This window comes from Saimiri boliviensis, chromosome 1 (genome assembly GCF_048565385.1).
Source record: "Saimiri boliviensis isolate mSaiBol1 chromosome 1, mSaiBol1.pri, whole genome shotgun sequence".
Taxonomy (NCBI): Eukaryota; Metazoa; Chordata; class Mammalia; order Primates; family Cebidae; genus Saimiri; species Saimiri boliviensis.
This window is the reverse complement of record NC_133449.1, coordinates 267,438,849-267,463,550: the sequence shown is the minus strand read 5'-3', so window position 1 is coordinate 267,463,550 and position 24,702 is coordinate 267,438,849. Positions and strand designations below refer to the sequence as shown.

General features: G+C 41.0%; 1 protein-coding gene across 2 annotated transcripts in view; it reads right to left on the bottom strand.

The window, feature by feature from the left end:
• Positions 1-18,024: 18,024 nt before the first annotated feature.
• AGXT2 (alanine--glyoxylate aminotransferase 2) overlaps positions 18,025-24,702 on the bottom strand; it is a 42,819-nt gene continuing 36,141 nt past the window's right edge. For both annotated transcript variants that reach the window (XM_010336681.3, XM_003925933.3), the window contains exons 13-14: positions 24,234-24,332; positions 18,025-18,742 (exon numbers count right to left, since the gene is read on the bottom strand). In XM_010336681.3, the coding sequence (XP_010334983.2) occupies positions 18,635-18,742; positions 24,234-24,332 (207 nt within the window). In that variant the 3' untranslated portion in view covers positions 18,025-18,634. The remainder of the gene's footprint in view (positions 18,743-24,233; positions 24,333-24,702) is intronic.

The following is a 24,702-nucleotide window of genomic DNA, read 5'->3' as shown; positions in this document are numbered from 1 at the left end:
CAAGATTGTTGCATAGGTACACACATGGCAGTGTGATGTGCTGCCTTCCTCCCCATCACCTATATCTGGCATTTCTTCCCATGCTGTCTCTCCCCAACTCCCCACCCCACACTGTCCCTCCCCCATTTCCCCCTGAGAGACCCCAGTGTGTGATGCTCCCCTCCCTTTGTCCATGTGTTCTTGTTCAACACCCACCTATAAGTGAGAACATGCAGTGTTTGATTTTCTGTTCTTGCATCAATTTGCTGAGAATGATGGTTTACAGGTTCATCCATGTCCCTACAAAGAACATGAACTCATCGTTTTTTATGGCTGCATAGTATTCCATGGTGTATATGTGCCACATTTTCCCTGTCCAGTCTACCATTGATGGGCATTTGGGTTGGTTCCAGGCCTTTGCTATTGTAATCAGTGCTGCAATGAACATTCGTGTGCACGTGTCCTTATAGTAGAATGATTTATAATCCTTTGGATATATACCCAGTAATGGGATTGCTGGGTCAAATGGAATTTCTATTTCTAGGCCCTTAAGGAATCACCACACTGTCTTCCACAATGGTTGAACTAATTTACACTCTCACCAACACTGTAAAAGTGCTCCTATTTCTCCACATCCTCTCCAGCATCTGTTGTCTCCCGATTTTTTAATGATCATCATTCTAACTGGCGTGAGATAGTAACTCAATGTAGTTTTGATTTGCATTTCTCTAATGACCAGTGATGATGAGGATTTTTTCATATGTTTGTTGGCCTCATGTATGTCTTCTTTTGCAAAGTGTCTGTTTATATACTTCACCCAGTTTTGAATGGGCTTATTTATTTTTTCTTGTAAATCTGTTTTAGTTCTTTGTAGATTCTGGATATTAGCCCTTTGTCAGATGGGTAAACTGCAAAAATTTTTTCCCATTCTATTTTTTGCCGATTCACTCTAATGACTGTTTCTTTTGCTGTGCAGAAGCTGTGGAGTTTGATTAGGTCCACTTTGTCTATTTTGGCTTTTGTTGCTAATGCTTTTGGTGTTTTTGTCATGAAGTCCTTGCCTACACCTATGTCCTGGATGGTATTGCCTAGGTTTTCTTCTAGGGTTTTTATGGTGTTAGGTCTTATGTTTAAGTTTTTTAATCCATCTGGAGTTAATTTTAGTGTGAGGTGTCAGGAAGGGGTCCAGTTTCTGCTTTCTGCACATGGCTAGCTAGTTTTCCTAACACCATTTATTAAACAGGGAATCCTTTCCCCATTGCTTGTTTTTGTCAGGTTTGTCAAAAATCAGATTGTTGTAGATGTGTGGTGTTGCTTCTGAGGACTCTGCTCTGTTCCATTGATCTATATCTCTGTTTTGGTACCAGTATCATGCTGTTTTGATTACTGTAGCCTTGTAATATAGTTTGAAGTCTGGTAGTATGATGCCTCCTGCTTTGTTCTTTTTGCATAGAATTGACTTGTCTATGCGGGCTGTTTTTTGGTTCCACATGTAGTTTAAGGGTTTTTTTTTTTTTTTTTTTTTTTTTTTCAGTTCTTTGAAGAAGGTCATTGGTAGCTTGATGGGGATAGCATTGAATCTGTAAATTACTTTGGGCAGTATGGCCATTTTCATGATATTGGTTCTTCCTAACTATGAACATGGAATGTTTCTCCATCTATTTTTGTCCTCTCTTATTCCATTGAGCAGTGGTTTATAGTTCTCCTTGAAGAGGTCCTTTACGTTCCTTGTTAGTTGTATTCCTAGGTATTTTATTCTCTTTGTAGCAATTGTGAATGACAGTTCGTTCTTGATTTGGCTCTCTTTAAGTCTGTTATTGGTGTATAGGAATGCTTGTAATTTTTGCACATTGATTTTGTATCCTGAGACTTTGCTGAAGTTGCTTATCAGTTTCAGGAGATTTTGGGCTGAGATGATGGGGTCTTCTAAATATACAATCATGTGGTTTGCAAATAGAGACAATTTGACTTCCTCCTTTCCTATTTGAATACCCTTTATTTATTTTTCTTGCCTGATTGCTCTGGCTATAACTTCCAATACTATATTGAATAGGAGTGGTGAGAGAGGGCATCCTTGTCTAGTGCCAGATTTCAAAGGGAATGCTTCCAGTTTTTGCCCATTCAGTATGAATGGCTGTTCATTTGTTGTAAATAGCTTGTACTGTTTTGAGATACGTTCCATCAATACCTAGTTTATTGATGGTTTTTAGCATAAAAGGCTGTTGAATTTTGTCAAAGGCCTTCTCTGCATCAATTGATATAATCATGTGGTTTTTTGTTTCTGTTTATGTGGTGAATTACATTTATAGACTTGTGTATGTTGAACCAGTCTTGCATCCCTGGGACGAAGCCTACTTGATCATGGTGGATAAGCTTTTTGATATGCTGTTGCAATCAGTTTGCCAGTATTTTATTGAAGATTTTTGCATCTATGTGCATCATGGATATTGGCCTGAAGTTTTGTTTTCTTGTTGAGTCTCTGCTGGGTTTTATCAGGATGATGTTGGTCTCATAAAATGATTTGGGAAGGATTCTCTCTTTTTGGATTGTTTGGAATAGTTTCAGAGGGAATGGTACCAGCTCCTCTCTGTATGTCTGGTAGAATTTGGCTGTGAACCCATCTGGACCTGGGCTTTTTTTGGGTGGTAGGCTTTTAATTGCTGCCTCAACTTCAGCCCTTGTTATTGGTCTATTCAGGGTTTTCCCTTCTTCCTGGTTTATGCTGCAAGTATCCAGGAATTTATCCATATCTTCCAGGTTTACTGGTTTATGTGCATAGGGTTGTTTGTAGTAATCTCTGATGCTGGTTTGTATTTCTGTGGAATCTGTGATGATATCCCCTTTATAGTTTTTTTTTTTTTTTTTTTTGAGACGTAGTTTCGCTCTTGTTACCCAGGCTGGAGTGCAATGGCGCGATCTCGGCTCACCGCAACCTCCGCCTCCTGGGTTCGGGCAATTCTCCCGCCTCAGCCTCCTGAGTATCTGGGATTACAGGCACGCACCACCATGCCCAACTAATTTTTTGTATTTTTAGTAGAGACGGGGTTTCACTATGTTGACCGGGATGGTCTCGATCTCTCGACCTCGTGATTCACCCGCCTCGGCCTCCCAAAGTGCTGGGATTACAGGCTTGAGCCACCGCGCCCGGCCCCCTTTATAGTTTTTTATTTCATCTATTTGATTATCCTCTCTTTTCTTTTTTATTAATCTGTCTAGTGATCTGTCTATTTTGTTGACGTTTTTGAAAAACCAGCTCCTGGATTTATTGATTTTTTTGAAGGGTTTTTTTGTGTCTCTATCTTCTTCAGTTCTGTTCTGATCTTAATTATTTCTCATCTTCTGCTAGGTTTTGAGTTTTTTGATCTTGCTCCTCTCACTCTTTCAATTTTGATGGTAGCTTGTCAATTTTAGATCTTTCCTTGCTTCTTATGTGGGCATTTATTGCTATATATTTTCCTCTAGACACTGCTTTAAATGTGTCCCAGAGATTCTGGTACGTTGTGTCTTCATTCTCATTGGTTTTGAAGAACATCTTTATTTCCTCCTTCATTTCATTGTTTGTCCAGTCAACATTCAAAAGCCAGTTGTTCAGTTTCCATGAAGTTGTGCAGTTCTGAGTTAGTTTCTGAATTCTGAGTTCTAACTTGATTGCACTGTGGTCTGAGAGACTGTTATGATTTCTGTTCTTTTGCATTTGCTGAGGAGTGATTTACTTTCAATTATGTGGTCAATTTTAGAGTAGGTGTGATGTGGTGCTGAGAAGAATGTATATTCTGTGGATTTGGAGTGGAGAGTTCTGTAAATGTCTATTAGGTTTGCTTGCACCAGGTCTGAATTCAAGTCCTGGATATTCTTGTTAATTTTCTGTCTGGTTGATCTAATATTGACAATGGGGTGTTAAAGTCGCCCACTATTATTGTGTGGGAGTCTAAGTCTCTTTGTAAGTCATTAAGAACTTGCCTTATGTATCTGGGTGCTCCTGTATTGAATGCATATATATTTAGGATAATTAGCTCTTCTTGTTGCATTGATCCTTTTAGCCTTATGTAATGTCCTTCTTTGTCTCTTTTCATCTTTGTTGGTTTGAAATCTATTTTAACAGAGATGAGAATTGCAACTCTGGCTTTTATTTGCTCTCCATTTGGTTGGTATATCTTCCTCCATCCCTTTACTTTGAGCCTATGTGTATCCTTGCATGTGAGATACGTTTCCGGGATGCAGCACATTGATGGGTTTTGGCTTTTTATCCAATTTACCAGTCTGTGTCTTTCGAGTGGGGTATTTAGCCCATTTATATTTAGGATTAATATTGTTATGTGTGAATTCGATCCTGCCATTTTGATGCTGGCTGGCTGTTTTGCCCATTAGTTGATGCAGTTTCTTCATTACGTCAATGCTCTTTACCATTTGGTATGTTTTTGGAGTGGTTGGTACTGGTGTTTCTTTCTATGTTTAGTGCCTCTTCCAGGAGCTTTTGTAAAGCAGGCCTGGTGGTGATGAAATCTCTGAGTACTTGCTTGTTCCCAAAGGATTTTATTTTTCCTTCACTTATGAACCTTAGTTTGGCTGGATATGAAATTCTGGGTTGAAATTTCTTTTCTTTAAGGATGTTGAATATTGGCCCCCACTCTCTTCTGGCTTGTAAGGTTCTGCTAAGAGATCTGCTGTGAGTCTGATGGGCTTCCCTTTGTGGGTAACCCAACCTTTCTCTCTAGTTGCCCTTAGTATTGTCTTCTTAATTTCAACCCTGGTGAATCTGAAGATTATGTGCCTTGGGGTTGCTCTTCTTGAGGAATATCTTTGTTGTGTTCTTTGTATTTCCTGGACTTGAATATTGGTCTGCCTTGCTAGGTTGGGGAAGTTTTCCTGGATAATATCCTGAAGAGTATTTTCCAGCTTGGATTCATTCTCTCTGTCACATTCAGGTACACCTATCAAATGTAGATTAGGTCTTTTCACATAGTCCCATATTTCTTGAAGACTTTGTTCATTACTTGTTATTTTTTTTCCCTCTAATCTTGCCTTCTCATTTTGTTTCATTGAGCTGATCTTCATCCTCTGATATCCTTTCTTTTGCTTGGTCAATTCGGCTGTTGAAACTTGTGCATGCTCTGCGAAGTTCTTGTGTTGTGTTTCTCAGCTCCATCAATTCACTTATATTCCTCTCTAAGTTTAGTCTCATTAGCATTTTGTCAAATCTTTTTTCAACGTTCTTAGTTTCTTTGCATTGGTTTAGAATATGTTCTTTTAGCTCAGAGAAGTTTCTTATTACCCAACTTCTGAAGCCTGATTCTGTGAGTTCATCACATTCATTCTCCATCCAGCCTTGTTCCCTTGCTGGTGAGGAGTTGTGATCCCTTGTAGGAGGAGAGGCATTCTCGTTTCTGGTGTTATCATCCTTTTTGCACTGGTTTCTTCCCATCTTTGTGGATTTATCCACCTGTTGTCTTTGAAGTTTTTGACTTTCAGATTGGGTCTCTGAGTGGACGTCCTGTTTCTTGATGATGAAGTTATTTCTTTCTGTTTCTTAGTTTTCCTTCTAACATTCAGGCCTCTCTGCTGTAGGACTGCTGAGGTCCACTCCAAGCCCTACTTGCCTGGGGATCTCCTGCAGCTGCTTCAGAACAGTAAGGGTTGCTGCCAGTTTCTTCTTCTGCTATCTTTGTCCCAGAAGGATATCTGCCAGATGTCATTCTGAGCTCTCCTTTATGAGGTGACTCTTTGGATATATAGGGGTCAGGGAGCTGCTTGAGGAGACAGTCTGTCCTTTACAGGAGCTCAAATGCTGAGCTATGATCTCCATTGTTCATTCAGAGCTGCTGGGCGGGTATGTTTAAGTCTGCTGCAGCAGAACTCATAACCCTCCTTTGTTTTTTACCCAAGTGCTCTGCTCAGAGGATTTAGGGCTTTATTTATGAGTTTCTGTTGTGCTGCTGGCTTTTTTCAGGGCTGCCCTGCTCAGCCAGGAGGCAGCCTAGTCACTGTCTGCCTGCAGAGGCTTTGCTGAGCAGCTGTGGGCTCTGCCCAGCTGCCGTGTGAACTCTCCTGCAGTCCTGTTTATACAGGTATAGTTAGAACTGCCTCGACAATGGCAGCCCACATCTATAATGGCAGACTCTCTCTGTAATGGTTGGCTGCCTCAGCAATGGCAGACTACCTCTGTAGTGGTGGACTGCCTCGGTAATGCTGGACGCCTCTCCCACATGGAGCTGGACCTTCCTGGGTTCAGCTGTGCTTGCTGTGAAATTCTCAATCCAGAGCCTTTTGGATTGCTTTTTTTTTTTTTTTGTGGGGGTTGGACAAACCAAGCCTGATCACCTGGCTCCCTGCCTCAGAGCTCTTTTTTCTTAGTTAATTGGGTGACTCTGTGTCCCCAGTGTTCCAGTCACCTGTTGAAAAGGTGCTGGGATCTGTGTGATTTCCCATGCAGCGACCCACTGTTCTGGCTACAACAGCCGCGCTGAGATTTGTGGTGCTTTTTTGCCTGGGAATCTCCTGGCCTGGCTCCCTGTTTCAGTCCTCCTTTTTTCATCAGTTGAATGGGTGACTCTGTATCCCAGAAACTCCAATCACCAGCTAAAATGGCACCCAGACTCGTGTATTTTGTGCAGAGAACCGCCGTGCCGGCCAAAACTACCTCGCCGGTCAAAATAGCCATGCTGGTGACTTGTGGGGCTCCTCCACCTGGGAATCTGCTCATCTTTGGGCAACAAAAATCCATCTGGAAATGTGGTGTCCACTCACTCTCCACTGGGAGCTGCAAGCCTGAGCTGCTCCTAATTGGCCATCTTGGATCTCAGAAGTCTTAACTTTATTCTATTTATTGAATTGGGCATGGTTACATGCCTCTTTGCATTTGTTGAAACTTGAAGAACTGTTCACTTTTTTAAAAGGATACATTTTTCTTTACATAAATTATGCCTTAATCAAAAAAATAAAAAACAAACAAAAGGAACACAACCCCCACAGCTCCTCTCATTGGGGCCTGAGCCCCCTCTTTGAAAACTGAGCAGTTTGAATGACCACAGTGTCATTCTGCCAACAATGCCACATCCCGCCCAGACACAGTAACCTCACAGACAGACCCTGCAGAGTCTGTGCTGAAGAGCCTGCCCATGAAATCACTCAGCACTGGAGGGAAAGAGGTAAGTTAGAAATACTTAGTGAAGGTCCTTGTCTGTTTTGACTCTATTGTCCATTTTCAAATAAAAACTTCAGCTTGTTTGACCCAAGTATAATTTTCTTTCTTTTTTTTTTTTTTTCTTTTTTGAGATGGAGTCTTACTCTGTCACCCACGCTGGAGTGCAATGGTGTGATCTTGGCTCACTGCAACCTCTGCCTCCTGAGTTCAAGTAATTCTCCTGTCTTAGCCTCCTGAGTAGCTGGGATTACAGGCATTCACCATCATTCTCGGCTGATTTTTGTATTTTTGTAGAGACAGGGTTTCACCATGTTGGCCAGGCTGGTCTCAAACTCCTGACCTCAACGTGGTCTACCCACCTCAGCCTCCCAAAGTACTAGAATCACAGGTGTGAGTCATTGCACCCAGCCTTAATTTTCTTTAACATTTAATTAACCAGAAGTTTAATTCTTTGTCATCCTATCAGTATTAACACAGTGATACTTCAGGGGAGAATGAGGTAATGTCCTCCTCACTCTGAAGTTTTCGCTCTTTGGGAGGGATCCTAAAAATATCATTATATGTTTTTCAGTGAATCTATTATGTTGGAATTTTAGAAATTTTTATATCATCTCACCCTAGTTAAAATTGCTTATGCCAAAAGGACAGGCAATGACAGATGCTGGTGAAGATGTGAAGAATGGGGAACGCTCAGACACTGCTGGTGAGAATGTAAATTAGTACAGTCACAATGGAGAACAATAAGGAGGTTCTTGAAAAAGCTGAAAATAGAACTACCAAATGATCCAGCAATCCCACTGTTGCATATATATCCAGAAGAAAGGAAATTAATATGTCAAAGAGATGCCTGCACTATCATATTTATTGCAGCACTATTGGTAATAGCCAAACTATGGAATCAATCTAAGTGCTCATCAACAGATGAATGGATAAAGAAAATGTGACATATATGCACATTTGAATATTATTCAGCCATAAAGAGTAATGAAATCCTATTATTTGCAGCAACATTGATGGAACTGAAGGCCATATGTCAAGTAAATAGCCAGGCACAGAAAGACAAATACTATCTATTCACACTCATAAGTAGAAGCTAAAAAGGGTGGGTCTTGTGATGATACAGAGTACATTGGTGATTTCCAGAGCCTGGGAAGGAAAGGGGAAAGGGGGAATAAAGAGAAAAAAAATGATGTAACTGTATTTATTACCACTGAACTGTATACTTGAAAACAATCAAGATACATAGGAAAAAAATACACACTGGCAAATATAGGGAGGAATTGTTAGGGAAGCAGGAGAGACAGAGTAATGTCATTTTAAGTTTAGCTCCATTTTGAGAATAAGAAGGCACATTCCTTGCCAGTCATGACCCATAGTCATGACCCATAAGATGTTTATAGTTGAGGGAACAGCCTAAAGATATCTACAAGGATATGCTCCTACAACAGCAAAAAGTCCAGATGTCCCAATACCCATAGCAGTATATGCTTCCAAGATAGTTATAGTTATCCTTTGATGTATTTACATGGTAGAATGTCAAGGACAGTTTTCTTGAAATCAATAGAATAATAAAAATAATAATCAATAGAATAATAAATCATACTGTCTGCCCACCTGCATACAGACACAGCTTAGCTTAGCTTTTACACTGACAAGACCCCCATATAAGCAAAACTTAAAGATGACGCATTCCTCTGTTTGCTTTCTGAAGATGCCCTACTCTATATCTTTCAATAAACTATCTCTTCTCACTGCACTCTATGACTCACCTGAAATTCCTTCCTGCATAAGATCCAAGAACTTTCTCTGGGGGTCTGGATTGAGACCCCTTTTCCCAGTAACAGAATGACATAAGAAGTCCTTATAGCCCAAAGGCTACCACTGCTAACTTTCTGGTGTTTTTCTTGTATATTGTTTTAATCCAATACCACATATAATTTAGTTCAAAATGGAATCCTATACATTCTGTTTCATAACTTGCTTTTTTTCATTTCCCATGTCTTTCTCTAACTCCTGTGGTTTTAAAAATCAGACAAAAACATTAAACAATTAGCTAGCAAACCTTAAAAAATGAGCTAAGTCTTCACTGTTAAAAAATTAGTAGTAACTTTGTTAAGCAAAAGTTTCCTTTCATCTTGGTCATTTATTATTGGCACTTGGCACTTATGAATTTCATCACAGGGTGAAAATGTAATCATTGGGAACACATGGATATAAAGATGGGAACATTACACACTGAGGACTACTAAATGGGGGAGAAAGAAGACAAGGGCTGAAAAACTACCTATTAGATACTATGCTCACTACTTGGGTGATGGGATCATTCATACTGCAAACCTCAGTGTCACACAATGTCTGGTATGACCTGCAGACCTTGACTTAGTGACAGATGAACAAATGCAATCAGACACAAATATCTAGTGAAAGAGTGGGCCAGGGGTCAGGGCAGCTTACAGACTGGGTGCTGTAAAGAGTCAGCAGCAGCAGCCCTCACCAGCTGGTGCTGCAGGCATTTATTCAGTATAGATTTAATGACAGAGGCTTTGAGTCAACACACTTGTGGATAAAAATAGATATAATAAATATATATTTATATATTTAATGGATAATAAGTGTGTTGACTCAAAGCCTCTGTCATTAAGTCTATACTGAATAAATGCCCTCTCCAGAGACAGCAGTCTTACAGCTGATTAAAGGGCAGGTTCTGGGGCCTAAGTAAACTTATCTAGATTACTTTCTTTACACCCTTTTGTTATCTAACTTAAGCTTTCAGTCACCAGATAAAAGAATCTGGCTGCCTTTAGCCAAATTCCATTCCAAGCCTTTTGCAAGACCCTTCAGCCTTCCGAGAAGGTTTGCATTCTTCTCCTACAATTTCTCCCACCACCCTCACTGAACCCCTACAACACAATATACTGATGTAATAAACCTGCACATGTACTCCCTGAATCTAAAATAAATTATTTATTTATTTATTTTTATTTTTATTTTTGAGATGGAGTTTCGCTCTTGTTACCCAGGCTGGAGTGCAATGGCGCGATCTCGGCTCACCGCAACCTCCGCCTCCTGGGCTCAGGCAATTCTCCTGCCTCAGCCTCCTGAGTATCTGGGATTACAGGCACGTGCCACCATGCCCAGCTAATTTTTTGTATCTTTAGTAGAGACGGGGTTTCACCATGTTGACCAGGATGGTCTCGATCTCTTGACCTCGTGATCCACCCGCCTCAGCCTCCCAAAGTGCTGGGATTACAGGCTTGAGCCACCGCGCCCGGCTTAAAATAAATTATTTTTAAGAAAAACAATGTAATCTAAGAGCAGACTGTCTGGCACAATGTCAAACGACCATCACCAGTACATATTTGCTGAGGTTTTCTCTGTGCCCAGCCTGTGCCTGGGGCTGTGGAGCATTCAGTAAAAGCCCAAGATATTTGTTGCCTTCAAGGAAAATCTTCCATATTCCCAGATCTGAGAAATTTCCTCAAGTTTCCCCTGTCATTAGCAGTATTCTGGTGTCCTTACAGTCACTTGCAACGTGCCTGTTCTTCAGGAGACCCTAGGCATCTGTACTGAACAAGTCACTGGGCTTAAAGACCTTCAAGAACTTACTTCAGCAGTTTCCAGGAAAGACTATATTGAGGTCCTCTTATTGTGCCCTGCTGCTGCTTTAAAATATCAGAGTGGAAAATGGTAGTGTGGGTGTGGACCTTAGTTTATCTAACTGGAGCTTGTCTAACCTGTGGGTCATAGGCTGCATACTGTCCAGGATGGCTTTGAATGTGGTCCAACACAAATTTGTAAACTTTTAAAACATTATGAGATTTTTTTTGGCAATTTTTTTTTTTTAGCTATCAGCTGTCCTTACTGTTAATGTATTTTATGTGTGGCCCAAGACCATTCTTCTCCTTCCACTTTGGCCCAAGGAAGCCAAAAGATTGGAAACTCCTCATCTATCTAGTTCAACCTGCTCATTTTACACATGAAAGAACTCGCTTTAGGGAGATGATCCTCCACCTACTTTGTTAGGATGTTTGCTGAATAGTGATCATGAACCAGGCATCTTTGCTGGTATTTATACTCATTTATATATTGATTAGTATCTTTCCTTGTTCTAAGAAGGATTTAAGACAAAATGTCTGGCATTTAAGAAACCCACACGTGAAGAAAATAGATGAGCTTTCTGTGTGTGCTACAGTGAACATTTTTTTCTCACCTAGATATGAAGTGGGGCTGTTTTTTTTTTTTTAACAACTAAATCTCTTTGTCATTTTATTCATTTATACAATCAAAATCTCTATATTAATTCTTTTCTCTGCCCTCATTGGAAGAAATATTCTCCATATGTGAATAAATTCTTTAAAAATGTTTACATTAAAAAACTTGTAAAACTTATTATTATTATTTTTTTTGAGATGGAGTTTCACTCTTGTCCAGGCTGGAGTGCAATGGCACGATCTTGGCTCACCGCAACCTCTGCCTCCCGGGTTCAGGCAATAATCCTGCCTCAGCCTCCTGAGTAGCTGGGATTACAGGCACGCACCACCATGCCCAGCTAATTTTTTGTATTTTTAGTAGAGACAGGGTTTCACCATGTTGACCAGGATGGTCTCGATCTCTTGACCTTGTGATCCACCCGCCTCGGCCTCCCAAAGTGCTGGGATTACAGGCTTGAGCCACCACGCCGGCCCATCATTTTAACCATTTTAAAGTACACAATTCAGTGGCATTACGCACATTTGTAATGTTGCACAACCAGCTCCACTATCCCATTTTCAGAGCTTTTTCATTATCCTAAATAGAAGCTCTGTACCCATTAAATAATAATTTTCCATTCCCTCTTCTCTCCATAAATGGAGAAACAATAATTTCTCCATTCCTTCTCTGTATTGTACTTTCTATCTCTGAACTTGCCTACTCTGGGTACATCACTCGTATTTGTGGAACCATACAGTAACCGTCTCTTAGGGTTTGGATTGGGACCCCTTTCTGGTAACATGACCACCTTGGGCACATGTTCTTGGGGTCTCCTGAGGGCCGTGTCATGGGTAATTGGTCACTCCTATTTGGCTCAGAATAAATCTCTTCAAATATTTTACAGTTTGACTTTTTTTGTTGAAAGAAGCCTAATACATACAATTATATACAATACATAATACTTGATAATGATAATAAGTTACTATGATACTTGTTTATATATGCTTTTAGTCATTATTTTAGAGTATATTCCTTCTGCTTATTAGAAAAAAGTTAAAACTGTAAAACAACCACAGACATGTCCTTGAGGGGGTATCCAAAAGAAGGCATTGTTATCCCGGATGACAACTCCCATACCTGTTATTCCCCTTGAAGATGTTCCAATGAGACAAGATATGGAGGTAGAAGACAGTGATATTGATGAACTTGACCTTGGGTAGCCTAACCTAGTGTGTTTATCTTAATTTTTAACAAAATAACTTAAAAAAATTAAAAATAGTAAAAAATTTCTAGAATAAAGATATAAACGAAGAAAATGTTTCTGTAAAGCTGTGCGATGTACTTGTGTTTTAAGCAGTGTTACTATAAAAGAGCCAAAAAGTTAACAAAAAGTTAAGTTTATAAAGTAAAAAGTTACAGTAAACTAAAGTTAATTTATTATTGAGGAAAGAAAATTTTTAAAAAAATGTGTGTGCCTGGAGTGTACAGTGTTTATAAAGCCTGCAGTGGTGTACAGGAATGTCCTAGGCCTTCATGTTCACTCACCATGCACTCACTGACTCACCCAGAGAAACTTCTAGTCCTGCAAGCTCCGTTCACGGTGAGTACACTAAACAAGTGTACCATTCTTGATTTTGTATGCTGTGTTTTGACTGCATTTCTTTTATATTTTGATATGTTTAAATATACAAATACTTGCTATGAGTTACAACTGCCTACAGTGACAGAGCAGGAGCTTCACCATCTTGGACAAGCACTGCCATGCTAAAGTTCACCTTCAACAAAAACTGCCTCAGGGAGGTTGCGGTGAGCCGAGATTGTGCCATTGCACTCCAGCCTGGGTAACAAGAGTGAAACTCCATCTCAAAAAAACCAAACCAAAACAAAAAAAACAAAAAAACAAAAACCAAAAAACTGCCTCAATCCAAAGGGCATCAGCCTAATGGCAAAGGTCAGCATGACCATAAACAACCAGTAACATCTCCGACCAGAAACAGATTCCAAACCCCTCTCCAACCAGAGACATTCCAGACCTGAGATAACCCACCTCTGACCAGGAAGATGCCAGCCCTGAGATAACCCCCCTCCGACTGGAAAGATGTCAGTCTCAAGGTAATCTCCCCTCTGCCCAGTGACATTTCAACACTGCCATAAAAATTCTCCCTGACACAGAAATATTCCAAGCTTGTGATAAGCCCCCTCACCGTAAAACCAGTATATACTCATAGTCTGTAAAAGAAAATGCTCCTGATCTCAAAACTCTGATAGAAAGTAGCAAATGCCATGTTTTCTATTACTCTTTTGTTGTTCCTTGAAAGAAAGGTGAGACTTAAGTGAAACTTAAAGGTGGAAGAAGAATTAAATCTTCCCGTAGTTTAGAGATACATTTTGAGATTAGCTTGAATTACTACAAAGTTAAAAGTTACACCGTTAAGGCTGGAGTGTTACAATACAAATGGGATCGTATTTTCTAATAATAAAATATTACTAAATCACAGGTGTTATTTTATAATAATTAGTGTTGTATTATTACAATAGTAATATAGGTGTTAATATTACTAATTTATAGGAGTATTACTAATTTATAGGTGCATTTTATAACAATTATTATTACTAATGATATAAACAAAGCTTGATATAATGGGCTTTTAAAAAATTACTCCCAGCTGGGCACAGTGGCTCATGTCTATAATTCTCATACTTTGGGAGGCCAAGACGGGTGGAAAATCTGAGGTCAGAGGTTCAAGACCAGCCCAGCCAACATGGTGAAACACCATCTCTACTAAAAAATTACAAAAATTAGCCAGATATAATGGCACGTGCCTGTAATCTCAGCTACGTAGGAGGCTGAGGTGGAAGAATCACTGAAACTCAGGAGGCAGAGATTGCAGTGAACCGAGATTGTGCCACTGCAATCTAGCCTGGATGACAAAATGAGACTGTCTCCAAAAAACAAAAGGAAAAAAAAATTACGCCCTCCTGAGTACATTGGCATCTTAAGTGTTTTTAAACAGTTGCCAACATTTTAATACATATTCTAATCACATGATTGACTGTCAATTTGTTCCTTGTGTGAAAAAATGTTTACTCGAGCTGAGTGTTCATTATCTTCACTTTAGATAGTTTTAACAAGAAAAAAATTTCTAAAAATCTTGGTGAGAATGTGGGCTCCTTGCCTTGTGTAAGCTGGCTCACATCCCACTGCCTGTGGGAAGAGCAGAAAAAAGAAGGGAGAAAAATGGGGATGCTAAACCCCAGCCCATGATTCCAAATGGAAAGAGGGAGGAATCCATTATGCTTATAAGCCAGTGAAGGAAATGAATGGCCATAAGCATTCTGAGGGCACAATTTTTGCCCTTCCTGCTCCCATGCCTCTGATGACTTGCTCATCTTCAATCCTCAACTGCTCTTCAAGAAAGAGTTGCAGTTTATCCTGATGAGCAGGAACTGGAGTACAGCCATGCAGCCTTCATAGTCAAGAAGAGACTCAGGACCTGGCTACCTTTTGGAATTTCGTTTCTGACTTTGACATTAATATGTCCCTTGGACATGGGAAACTAGCAGGATATACTGTTAGGTATATACAAGATTCTGTAAGACCCAGGGAACCACAAGGAGTATGTTGCATGAATTTATTTGAATGACTAAATCTCTCAGCTTCCTCCTTCCTGGAGAGGATGTCCTGGCACTAGCAGGGATCTTCACCAGACATTTGTTGTTGCTGTTACTGGTTTTAAGTTTGAGTTTTATTGCTTCCTCTTCATATTTTATTAAATTTTATCCTAAATTGTGTTTTCAGTGTTCTTCCCTTTTTCTTTATCTTAGGGGAAAAGGATTGTTGGAAGTTGAGGGCTTTGAAGAAGAACTGGAAAGTAAGTGTTGACTTTCTTGTTCAATCTCCCTGACCCTGTAATTTTCACTGGCAAAGAGGAGAAGAACATTCCAGGGAGAGTGAACTATAGAAGCAAAGAACTAAGGTGCATGACATGGAAACAATGGTGGAAATAAAGCTCAAAAAGCTTGTTTGGTGACAAATTGTGAAGACTCTGGAATGCCATAATAGGTGGAGTTTGGACTTTGTTCTATGGGCAATAGGGAATCCCAAAGGCTTCAGGAGACAAGAGACATGGTCATATTTATTTGTTAAGTAAATGACTTTGGTATTCATGTAGGGGATGGATTGGGAAGGAGTCCAGAATACCAGTTAGAAGGCTGTTTAAATAGTTTAGGGAGATGATGGTCCAAATTAAGGCAGTTTTGGTATAAATGAGTCATACTGGAAAAAATGTCAGAGAAGTTATTCTTGAGACTTAGTCATATAAAGGGCAGAAAGTTAACTTGGGGGAGAAATGATATGAATCATTGTGAGCCTGAGATGAAAAAGGGTACCCTTAATTTAAAAAGGATTCTTGGAGGAGATATTATATTTAGTAGAGTTTGTGTTAAATCTGTTGAATTTGAAGTGTTCCTGTGACATGTAAATGACAGAGTCCAGAGAGCTAGAATTTTGGAGTTAGAGCTCAGAAAAAATGGTTGGGACTAAAGATAAATATTTGGAAGTCTTCAGCATAGTTAAGATAGATGAAATTCCAGAAGTGGATAAGGTTGCCTATAGGGAGAGAGTATAGCATTAAAAAGAGACAGCTTGGGACAGAAACTTGTAGTTGAGGAGTTGCCAGAAAAGAGGCTGAGAAAGCCATCTGAGATAGAAGGACCACGCTGCAGAAGCCAATGAAGGAAGCAGCAGTTGTTCAGAAAGACCATTAAAAGGAAACATTAAGTTTTGGTTATAAAGAAGTCACCAGGTGCCTTCTGAAAAGGCATTTGCCAAGGAATGAGAAACAGGAATGAAATCCTAGTGGTTGGGACTTGGGTAGGAGGCAAAGAAGTATAAGTGAGGCACAAAAACTGCTCTTGAGAAAGATTTGGTAGTGAAGAAAAGAGAAGAAATGTGGCTTGAAAGGAAGACATTTCTATTGGTCTAGGTCATTGGTTTGCAAAGCGCTTTTACATTTATTGGGTCACTTTATTCCCAAGGCAACTCTGGAAGGTAGGAAGAGCAAACATTTACACTCCTGGGAACAAACCGAGGTTAAAAGTTTTGCCCAAAGTCAGTTACAGCAAATAAGGGGAAGAATTGGGTTTAGAATTCAGGTTATTTGACTCTTATTCCAGTGATATTTCTACTGTGCTCAAACAGAACATTTAAATGTTTACTCTATTTGGATATTGGATACCAGACAGCAACGAGCTCCTTGTTAAAGGTTTTGACCTCATCCACGGTACAATGGCAAGCTGCTGGAAGATGTTATGCCAGGGAATGCTATGTTTCACTTAATGCCTGATGGAAACAAATCTGGCAGTGAGGTGTGGGATGTGTTAGCAGAACAGACACCTGATGGTGGGGAGGGCTTGGAAAACGACGACAATTAGCTTCAAACTGGAACACAACTTTTGATATGTATTCAATCACATGCTGAGAAAGTGATTTCCCTTCAGTTCTCCAGACCCTATTCTGTTTGTTTAGGAGAAGGTCTGTTTGCCAGTATTTTTTTTTTTTTTTTTTTTTTTTTTGAGACAGAGTCTCACATTTTCGCCTGGGCTGGAGTGCAATGGTGCAATCTCGGCTCACTGCAACCTCCGCCTCCTGGGTTCATGTGATTCTCCTGCCTCAGCCTCCTGAGTAAGTGGGATTACAGGTGCACACCAGCACACTCGGCTAATTTTTTGTATTTTTAGTTGAGATGGGGTTTCATTATGTTGGTCAGACTGGTCTCGAACTCCTGACCTCATGATCTGCCCACTGCAGCCTCCCAAAGTTTTGGGATTACAGGCGTGAGCCACCATGCCCAGTTGTCAGTATATTTTAACACATTTCAAATAGTCTCTCTCTTTTTTCTTTTTCTTTCTTTTTTTTTTTTTTTTTTTTTTTTAGACAGAGTCTCTGTCACCTAGGTTAGAGGGCGATGGCACGATCTCCACTCACTGCAAGCTCCACCTCCTGGGTTCAAGTGATTCTCCTGCCTCAGCCTCCCAAATAGCTGGGATTATTGGCATGTGCCACCATGCCCAGCTAATTTTTGTATTTCTAATAGAGTCAGGGTTTCTCTATGTTGGGCAGGCTGGTCTCAAACTCCTGACCTCAGGTGATCCACTTGCCTTGACCTCCCAAAGTGCTGGGATTACAGGCATGAACCACCTTGCCTGGCATTTCAAATACTCTCTCATATCCCTTTTGAACAAAGAAAGAACAGCACTCAGGCTGAGAACATTTGCAAAAACTGCACCTTGCTAAAACTGAATTACATTGCTTTCTGTTCACTCTGTTTTTATGGTTACTTTCTACTTATGACAAGTAGTATTGATTTATCATTTATTGTAATTATAGAAAGTTTACTATACATCTAAGTAAAAAACTCAAATTAAGGAAAAATACACCTAAGACAAGTAGTAAGCCTCTATGGAGAAAATACATGTGTGTATTCTAATGACTACAGTTTGGGAAAGTATAGTTTTGGAGAGTATTGCAACGGGAGTAATAGGGTTCAGACCAGAGTGGGATGTTAGTAGTAGGTCAGGACAAGAAAAGAAGGCTCTGATAGATGTTTTAAAGGAGTTAAAGGAGAGGGAGACTGTCGTTACTTGCGGGGTATTTTCTGCAGCATTTCTCAGGATGCTTTTGGCTGTAATAGTGAAAAATTTAAAAAGTCATAGGCAGTCCAGTGAATTTATTACCTCATATATCAAGCAGTATTGAGGTAGGGTGGGTCCAGGAATGATTCACTGACATCATTAAGCATTTGGCTTCCAACCCACCTTCCAACCTCAGCAAACAGGGTTTTCCTCATGACTTCAAGATGACTGACATGGTGCCAGGAATCTCATCATGGACATACGGTGTTTTCAGTGCAAGAAGAAGACATCTCTCCTTGAACTGAAGAGTGAGGTGTGAAGAAAACTTTCCCGGAAGCCACCTTCACCAAAATATTTTTCTTCAGAATTCACTGGACAAAAATACATCACATATTCATGCATAGACCAATCACTGCAAAGAGGAATTATCAAATTACGATACCTAACATAAACGAATTAGGATTTATTCTTTGAGCTAGGGAGATCTTTTCTCTGAATAGTGGAGTTCTCAAAATAATACCGGCTCTGCTAACAGATATGGCTGGTAGGCAGTCAACCATGTCTTTCCCAGCTCCCATGGAGAGCTGCAGGCTTTCTCCAGATACCAGTGGTTCTGAAATTCTTCAAATTCACCCTTGAACATAAGCGGCACATTCTTCAGATCTGTGATTTTCTTTGTTGCTGAAAATGTTACTTAGCTCTTCTTTCCATGTGCTGGGTCAAGGCAGAACGAAAAACTTCTACTGCAAAATCAGCTTCTGGTTTAGTGATGCACATTGGGGGTGCAATGCGGAATGTCTGAGAAGACACAAGAAAATGGAAAAACAAATCATCAGAGAATCACATATGACTTCGACAAAATGCACTAAACTAAAAATCCAAAACCTAGTGTTTGGGACGTTTCTCATACTTCTCTCGGTTTGAATCCTCCTCTGTCCCCCAGTGCAGGATCCAGGCCATTCACCTCCAGTCTCCATACAAACCCCTGTACAATCTGGCTCTGCCCCCTTTTTTGTTTGTCATATATTTACCCCCTGGTCTTTCCACACCTTCACTGAGGTCTAAGGTCCCTCTCTATACTCCGTTTCTTCCAAGGGTGACTTCCATGTCCTTATGTGCAACCCAGCAAACACGCTTCTCTCTGCCTTATTGCCACAACTCCCAGAATCTTTATGTCCGCCCCTCTGCATCCATTCGCACCCATGGCCAACGCCATGAGCCTCCTCTTCACCAAGAGTAACTCAGTGTCTGATTCCCACTACAGCTCTCCTTTTCATGAAAACTTCAGAATCCTAATTCATCTGTTGTCTTCAGATCTATCGCCCCACTCAGGTCTCCTCCTTCCTTTACATCCAGCTCGGAGCACAGCGTTGGCTGACCTGGGCTTGCACGTGCCCTTCATTTTGCCTGCATTTCCACCCTTATTCTGCCGCACTCATACAGCCAATCCCGGCCCTAATACACGATTTTATTGAATGACTTTTCTCCAATCTAGATGGCGGAGATGTGTTAGAGAAAAATCGCACAGCTAGGCTGAGCAACACCGCTAGATATTCAGGGTCTCCAACTTCCGTGGGTCCTCCCAACTCTTTTTGTCTACTGTCAGCATCCTTTCTCAATCGAAACCATTATCATTCAATTTTCTTACTCAACTCCTGCGCCTCTCCCTGTATTTCATAGACAAGCATCCCTCATACTTCTCAGAAAACTGAAGCTGTCAGGCAAGGTAAACTTGTTTGCTCCCACATCCATTTTTATAACTTTTCCTCAGAGAACAAGATGCCTTTACTGTTCAACTCTAAATTGTCCACCTATGCCCTTGACCCTGGATTCTCCCATCACCTTCATTCCAGGAAACATCCCTTTGTCCTCTTGCATCCTCAACTTCCCCTTAGCCTATAAACAAGCAGGCTTAAAGCTCTCATGACTCCAAACGAGACCACACCAAATACAAAGCTGTGTTGACTCCCTTGTCCCCTATAGCTATCTCACAAATGCTTTCTTCCTGCTTTTAGCCACACCATTAAAAAGACTTGTTGGTGCTTACTGGCCATTAGTTATTACTTTGCCCTTCCCCCATTCACATCTCAATCAGCTGTAGTCTGGTTTCTGCCCTGTCAATCTTCTGCCACCACTCTACTAAAGTTACCTGCAAGTGTGGAACCCACTGGGCGTCTTCCAACCCTCATCCTCTCTGGCATTTTCTGCACTTGACTCTTTGGAATTCCCACCCCACTTCCTGAATCTCTCCTCTCTCTTTCTTCCATGACGTCACACTCTTCTTACTCTTCTAATACCTGTCCACCCTTTCAGCCTCTACCTGGGCAGCTTTTTCCTTCTCCTGCCCTTGATTATTTTTATTTTTTGAGATGGAGTCTCACTCTGTTGCCCAGGCTGGAGTGCAGTGGCACAATCTTGGCTCACTGCAACCTCCACCTCCTGGGTTCAAGCATTTCTTCTGCCTCAGCCTCCTGAGTAGCTGGGATTACAGGCATGTGCCACCACACCTGGCTAATTTTTTATATTTTTGGTAGAGACATGGTTTCACCATATTGGCCAGGCTGGTCTTAAACTCCTGACCTCAAGTGATCTGCCCACCTTGGACTCCCAAAGGGCTGATATTTCAGGTGTGAGTCACCACGCCCAGCCTCTCCTGCCCTTGGAATGTCAGTGTTGTGCAGGTTTCTATCTTCATTTCACTGAGCTTCTCATCTAGACATCAGACTTCCTGGGAGATTGCCTCATCTCACCACGTAAATGCCGATGACCCACACAGATCATGACCTTTAGTCATTGCCTCTGAACTACAGACTTTTACAGATGATTCCTGACAGGAGTTTTTTGACTTTACAATGATGGGAAAGTGATACACATTAGTAGAAATTGTATGTTAGGTATCTATACAACCCTTCTGTTTTTCACATTCAGTACAGTACTCAATAAATTACATGAGATACTCAACACCTTATTACAAAATAGGCTTTGTTAGATGATTTTGCTCAACTGTAGGTTAATGCAAGTGTTCTGAGCACATTTGTGGTTTGCTGGCTAAGCTATGATGTGCAGTTGTTTAGGTGTATTAAATGCATTTTTTACTTAAAATATTCTCAATTTAGGAGGAGTTTATCAGGATGTAACCCTAAGTCAAGAAGCATCTGCAGATTGAGCGAGATGTTCATGAACACCTTGAATGGAGGATGCTTAAAGCTGGACTCATTCTTGCCCACCCCAAACTAACATGAGAGCTTCTTCCTCGACTCTCTTGTTCTTCATATCCACATTCTGTGCATTTTCCAGGATTATCCTCAGAATGTCTATTCTATCTCTACTACCATGGCTCAAGTTCAAACACCATCCTTGGCTCCCAGAGGGACCCCCTGCCTCCAGTCTTGTCCCTTAGATTTGCCCTCCCCAGAGGACAGATTATGAAATTAGACTGCCTGAGTTCGGATCCTGGTTCTGTCATTACTTAACCTCTCTGTGTGTCTTTTCCTTTATCTGTAAAATAAGGATAATAATAGTACTTATTTCACAGGCTTGTTGGGAGCATTAAATGAGTCAGTTCATGCAAAGTGTTAGGACAGTGCCTGATAAGCAGGAAGGACTTCATATCAGCTCCACTGACTGCCTCAAGCCTTTGTGCCAGCCACATCTGTGCGGCATGATGTGGTCTGCAAAATTAGTTCTTTGTACTTGGCCATGTTTCACGTACACTTTGGTTGTTTATCTCATTATTTAAGATTCCACTAGCCAGAAAGCCTGGCCTAGAAGTCCCTTCTCTCTACTCCTTGAATACCTTTTTAAAAATATTTATAGATGAGCTTACTACATTGTATTGTAATTTTCTATATTATTGGCCTTTGTCTCCCACTAGCTCCATGAAGGAAGGACTAGATCTTATTTATCATTGTATTGGGTTGATGCAAAAGTAACTGCAGTTTTTGCAATTAAAAAAAAAAATCAGAAAAACTGTAATTACATTTGCATCAACCTAATAGTTTCAGTTCCCGGAATAACACCTGTTCCTTAGCACATAACAAATTCTGCCAAATAATAAGCAAGTACACAAGTATCTTATGCCTTTATAAATTGCATGTCTTAGGATTCATAATCATTAAATTATGCTATCTGATTTGTACAGAAAAATATTTATGACCAGGACTAGAAAAAAACTCACAGAGTACATCCCAATAGAAGTGCTCACTGGTTTTGTTGTTTGGGCTGGGAGAACTTTAAGTGTGTTTTGTTTAAAGAGGAAGTTGAGGAAAAGTTGAAGATGCAAGAAAACATGGGGATGTTTCCTTGAGTGAAGGTGGAGGGAACTTGGAGAAACAAGCGCACAGATGAAGACCCAAATTCGCACAGGAGAAATACCTCATTCCTGGAACCTTCAGGGGAGGAGGTGCTACGATCTGGACATTTGTGCCTCTACCCCTTGAATTCATATGTTGAAATCCTAACTCCCAAGGTGATGGTCTTGTGAACTGGGGCCTTTGGGAAGTGATTAGGTCATGAGGGCTGTAGGAAATAAGAATTAATAAAAGGTTCCTCTTCAAAACTTTCCTTTTAGTTCATTACGAATAAATAATAGTTTCTTCGAAGGTTAATTTGTTTTAAGGCTTTTGCTAATGGTCTTAAATTAGCTGTTAGTTATAATGAAGAAATAAGTGTACTTCTTAGTTCCTACGCTTTGACCTAGGTATTTGCCCTGAAGCGCCTGGACAAGCCCAGGTGAGTCTTAGGTCAAAGCTTATTCCTTTTCCTTATTTGGAAGTAGTTTTGCCTCTCTAAGCATTCAAATTACTTCCTCTTTTCCTTTGTTCTCCTCTGCTTTTACCTCTTTAGGAAAGTTTTAAGTTGTTAGCCACCAGAGTGCAGCATAGGCTGTGAAGTCCCGTTTCAGCCAGTGGAATGAGGACACAGCAGGAGGGTGAAGCGATATATGGCCCTGCCTTCTTTGTTCAGTGCCCTCTCGTGGCAAGATGGCTAACGAGAGCATCGTTTCTGCAGAAAGTAAATTTGCCTTGCTGAGAAATTTAAATTTATATTTGAGTGCTACTCCTTTTGTGGCACCAAAATTTTACATAAAACAAGGGCAGAGCCCATGTGGAGATTAGTGAAGGCCCAGGGAGCTCTCTTGCCTCTTCTGCTCTGTGAGGAGACAGCAGAAAGACGGCCGCCTAGAAAGAGAGTCCTCACCACACACTGAACTTGCTGGCACCTTGATCTTGGACTTCTCTGCCTCCAGAACTATGAGAAATGAATTTCTGGGGTGTATAAACCATCCAGTCTATGGCACTTGGTGATAGCAGGCGGGGTGGACTAACACAGGAGGTAAAAATAGATGTGGGGATGAGTGTTTATATGGAGGTTTTGCCTGATAGTTTCAATTTTCTCTGAGAAGTATGAGGCAGGAAGTAGCTATTTCAGTATCCACTGAAATTGTGAGAAGCAGGAATGGAGCAGGGAAACTGGGAAGGGTGGGGGTGTTTAAAATGGGAAAACAAGTTGGCAAAGGATAGGAGAAATTAGAGAGAAGCCAAAGCTATCTTCTCTCTTAAGTCTCTGCCCCGGAGCTCATCCCTGGGGAGGGGCCTGTCGCTGTGAAGGACTGAGGGGCAGCCCACTTCACTCACAGCGGCGGTAGCAGCCCTTGGGCAGTGCAGGGTGAGGCCGGAGAGCTGGGCGTGGCTTTTCAAGGAAGGGAATGGGAGGGCTTGACTTTTGAATCTCCCAGCCTAAGGGTGAAGGACACTGGCAGTGGCTGATTTCAAGTTTGGCAACGGGGGCTATGCCCACGTGGTCTTCCATCTTTCCGACAGGCGTCACTCGGGGCTGCCAGTGAGGCCACCAAGGCTTATCAGGGTCACCAAGTCAGAGCCCGGGGCAGAGCTAAGAACAGCAGGAATTGCTTTCACAGGGGCTGGAATTAATTATACAGGAGACAAATTATTGATTGCATGACGGTGATCTTTCTTATCATCCGTACTGTAAACTGCCTGCCTTGGCCATCCTGCGTCTACCTCTATCTTTACCCCACAGAGCCGCGGCGACGACCAAACCATTTTCTCTCAGCGCCTCCTAGTGGCCTGAGGCTGCATTGCCCCACCCACACTTTTTTTTTTTTTTTTTTTTTTTTTTTTTTTTTTTTTTTTTTGGCATGCCTGAGCTTCATCTCTAGATGACGTGTGGCTGGGTTCCCCCAGCACAGTTGTGAAGAAACTCGGACCAGCATTAGGACAACGGGGAGACTCCTACCTAGAGTAATAAAGAGCAGCATTTCTCTTACCTGAGCAAAAATGCCGCCTTTGCCAACGAGGAGCCCCATGTTTTTGCAGTCCTCATGGATCTGATTAACTTCTTCACGGGGAAGAGGCTGACGGCTTTTCTGTAAATACATTTTAAAAATGCTTGTTATTTTGTGTTTGAATAGTTAAAGAAATTATTTGTTGAGGAGAAAAAAAGAAAAACCCTCCAGCCATCGATGCCCTTCTTTTTTCTCTCTCTCTTTCTCTCTCTCCTCTCCTTCCCCTGTAATTAAGTAAAGCTGCTAATTGCTGAACCAGATTTTTGGAGAATGTTATTAAAAATTTCTGTTTTTAATCCCAATTCATCTCAAATTCCCAAGAGACAAAACGAAGTTCCGCGGGGATAGCCAGTGAATCTTAGCTTTGGTAACGGCTGCCTTGGGGGTCTGACTCCTTAATAGCTAAATTTGGAGTCTGTTTTACATGGAAATTCTCCTTAACTCTTCACTT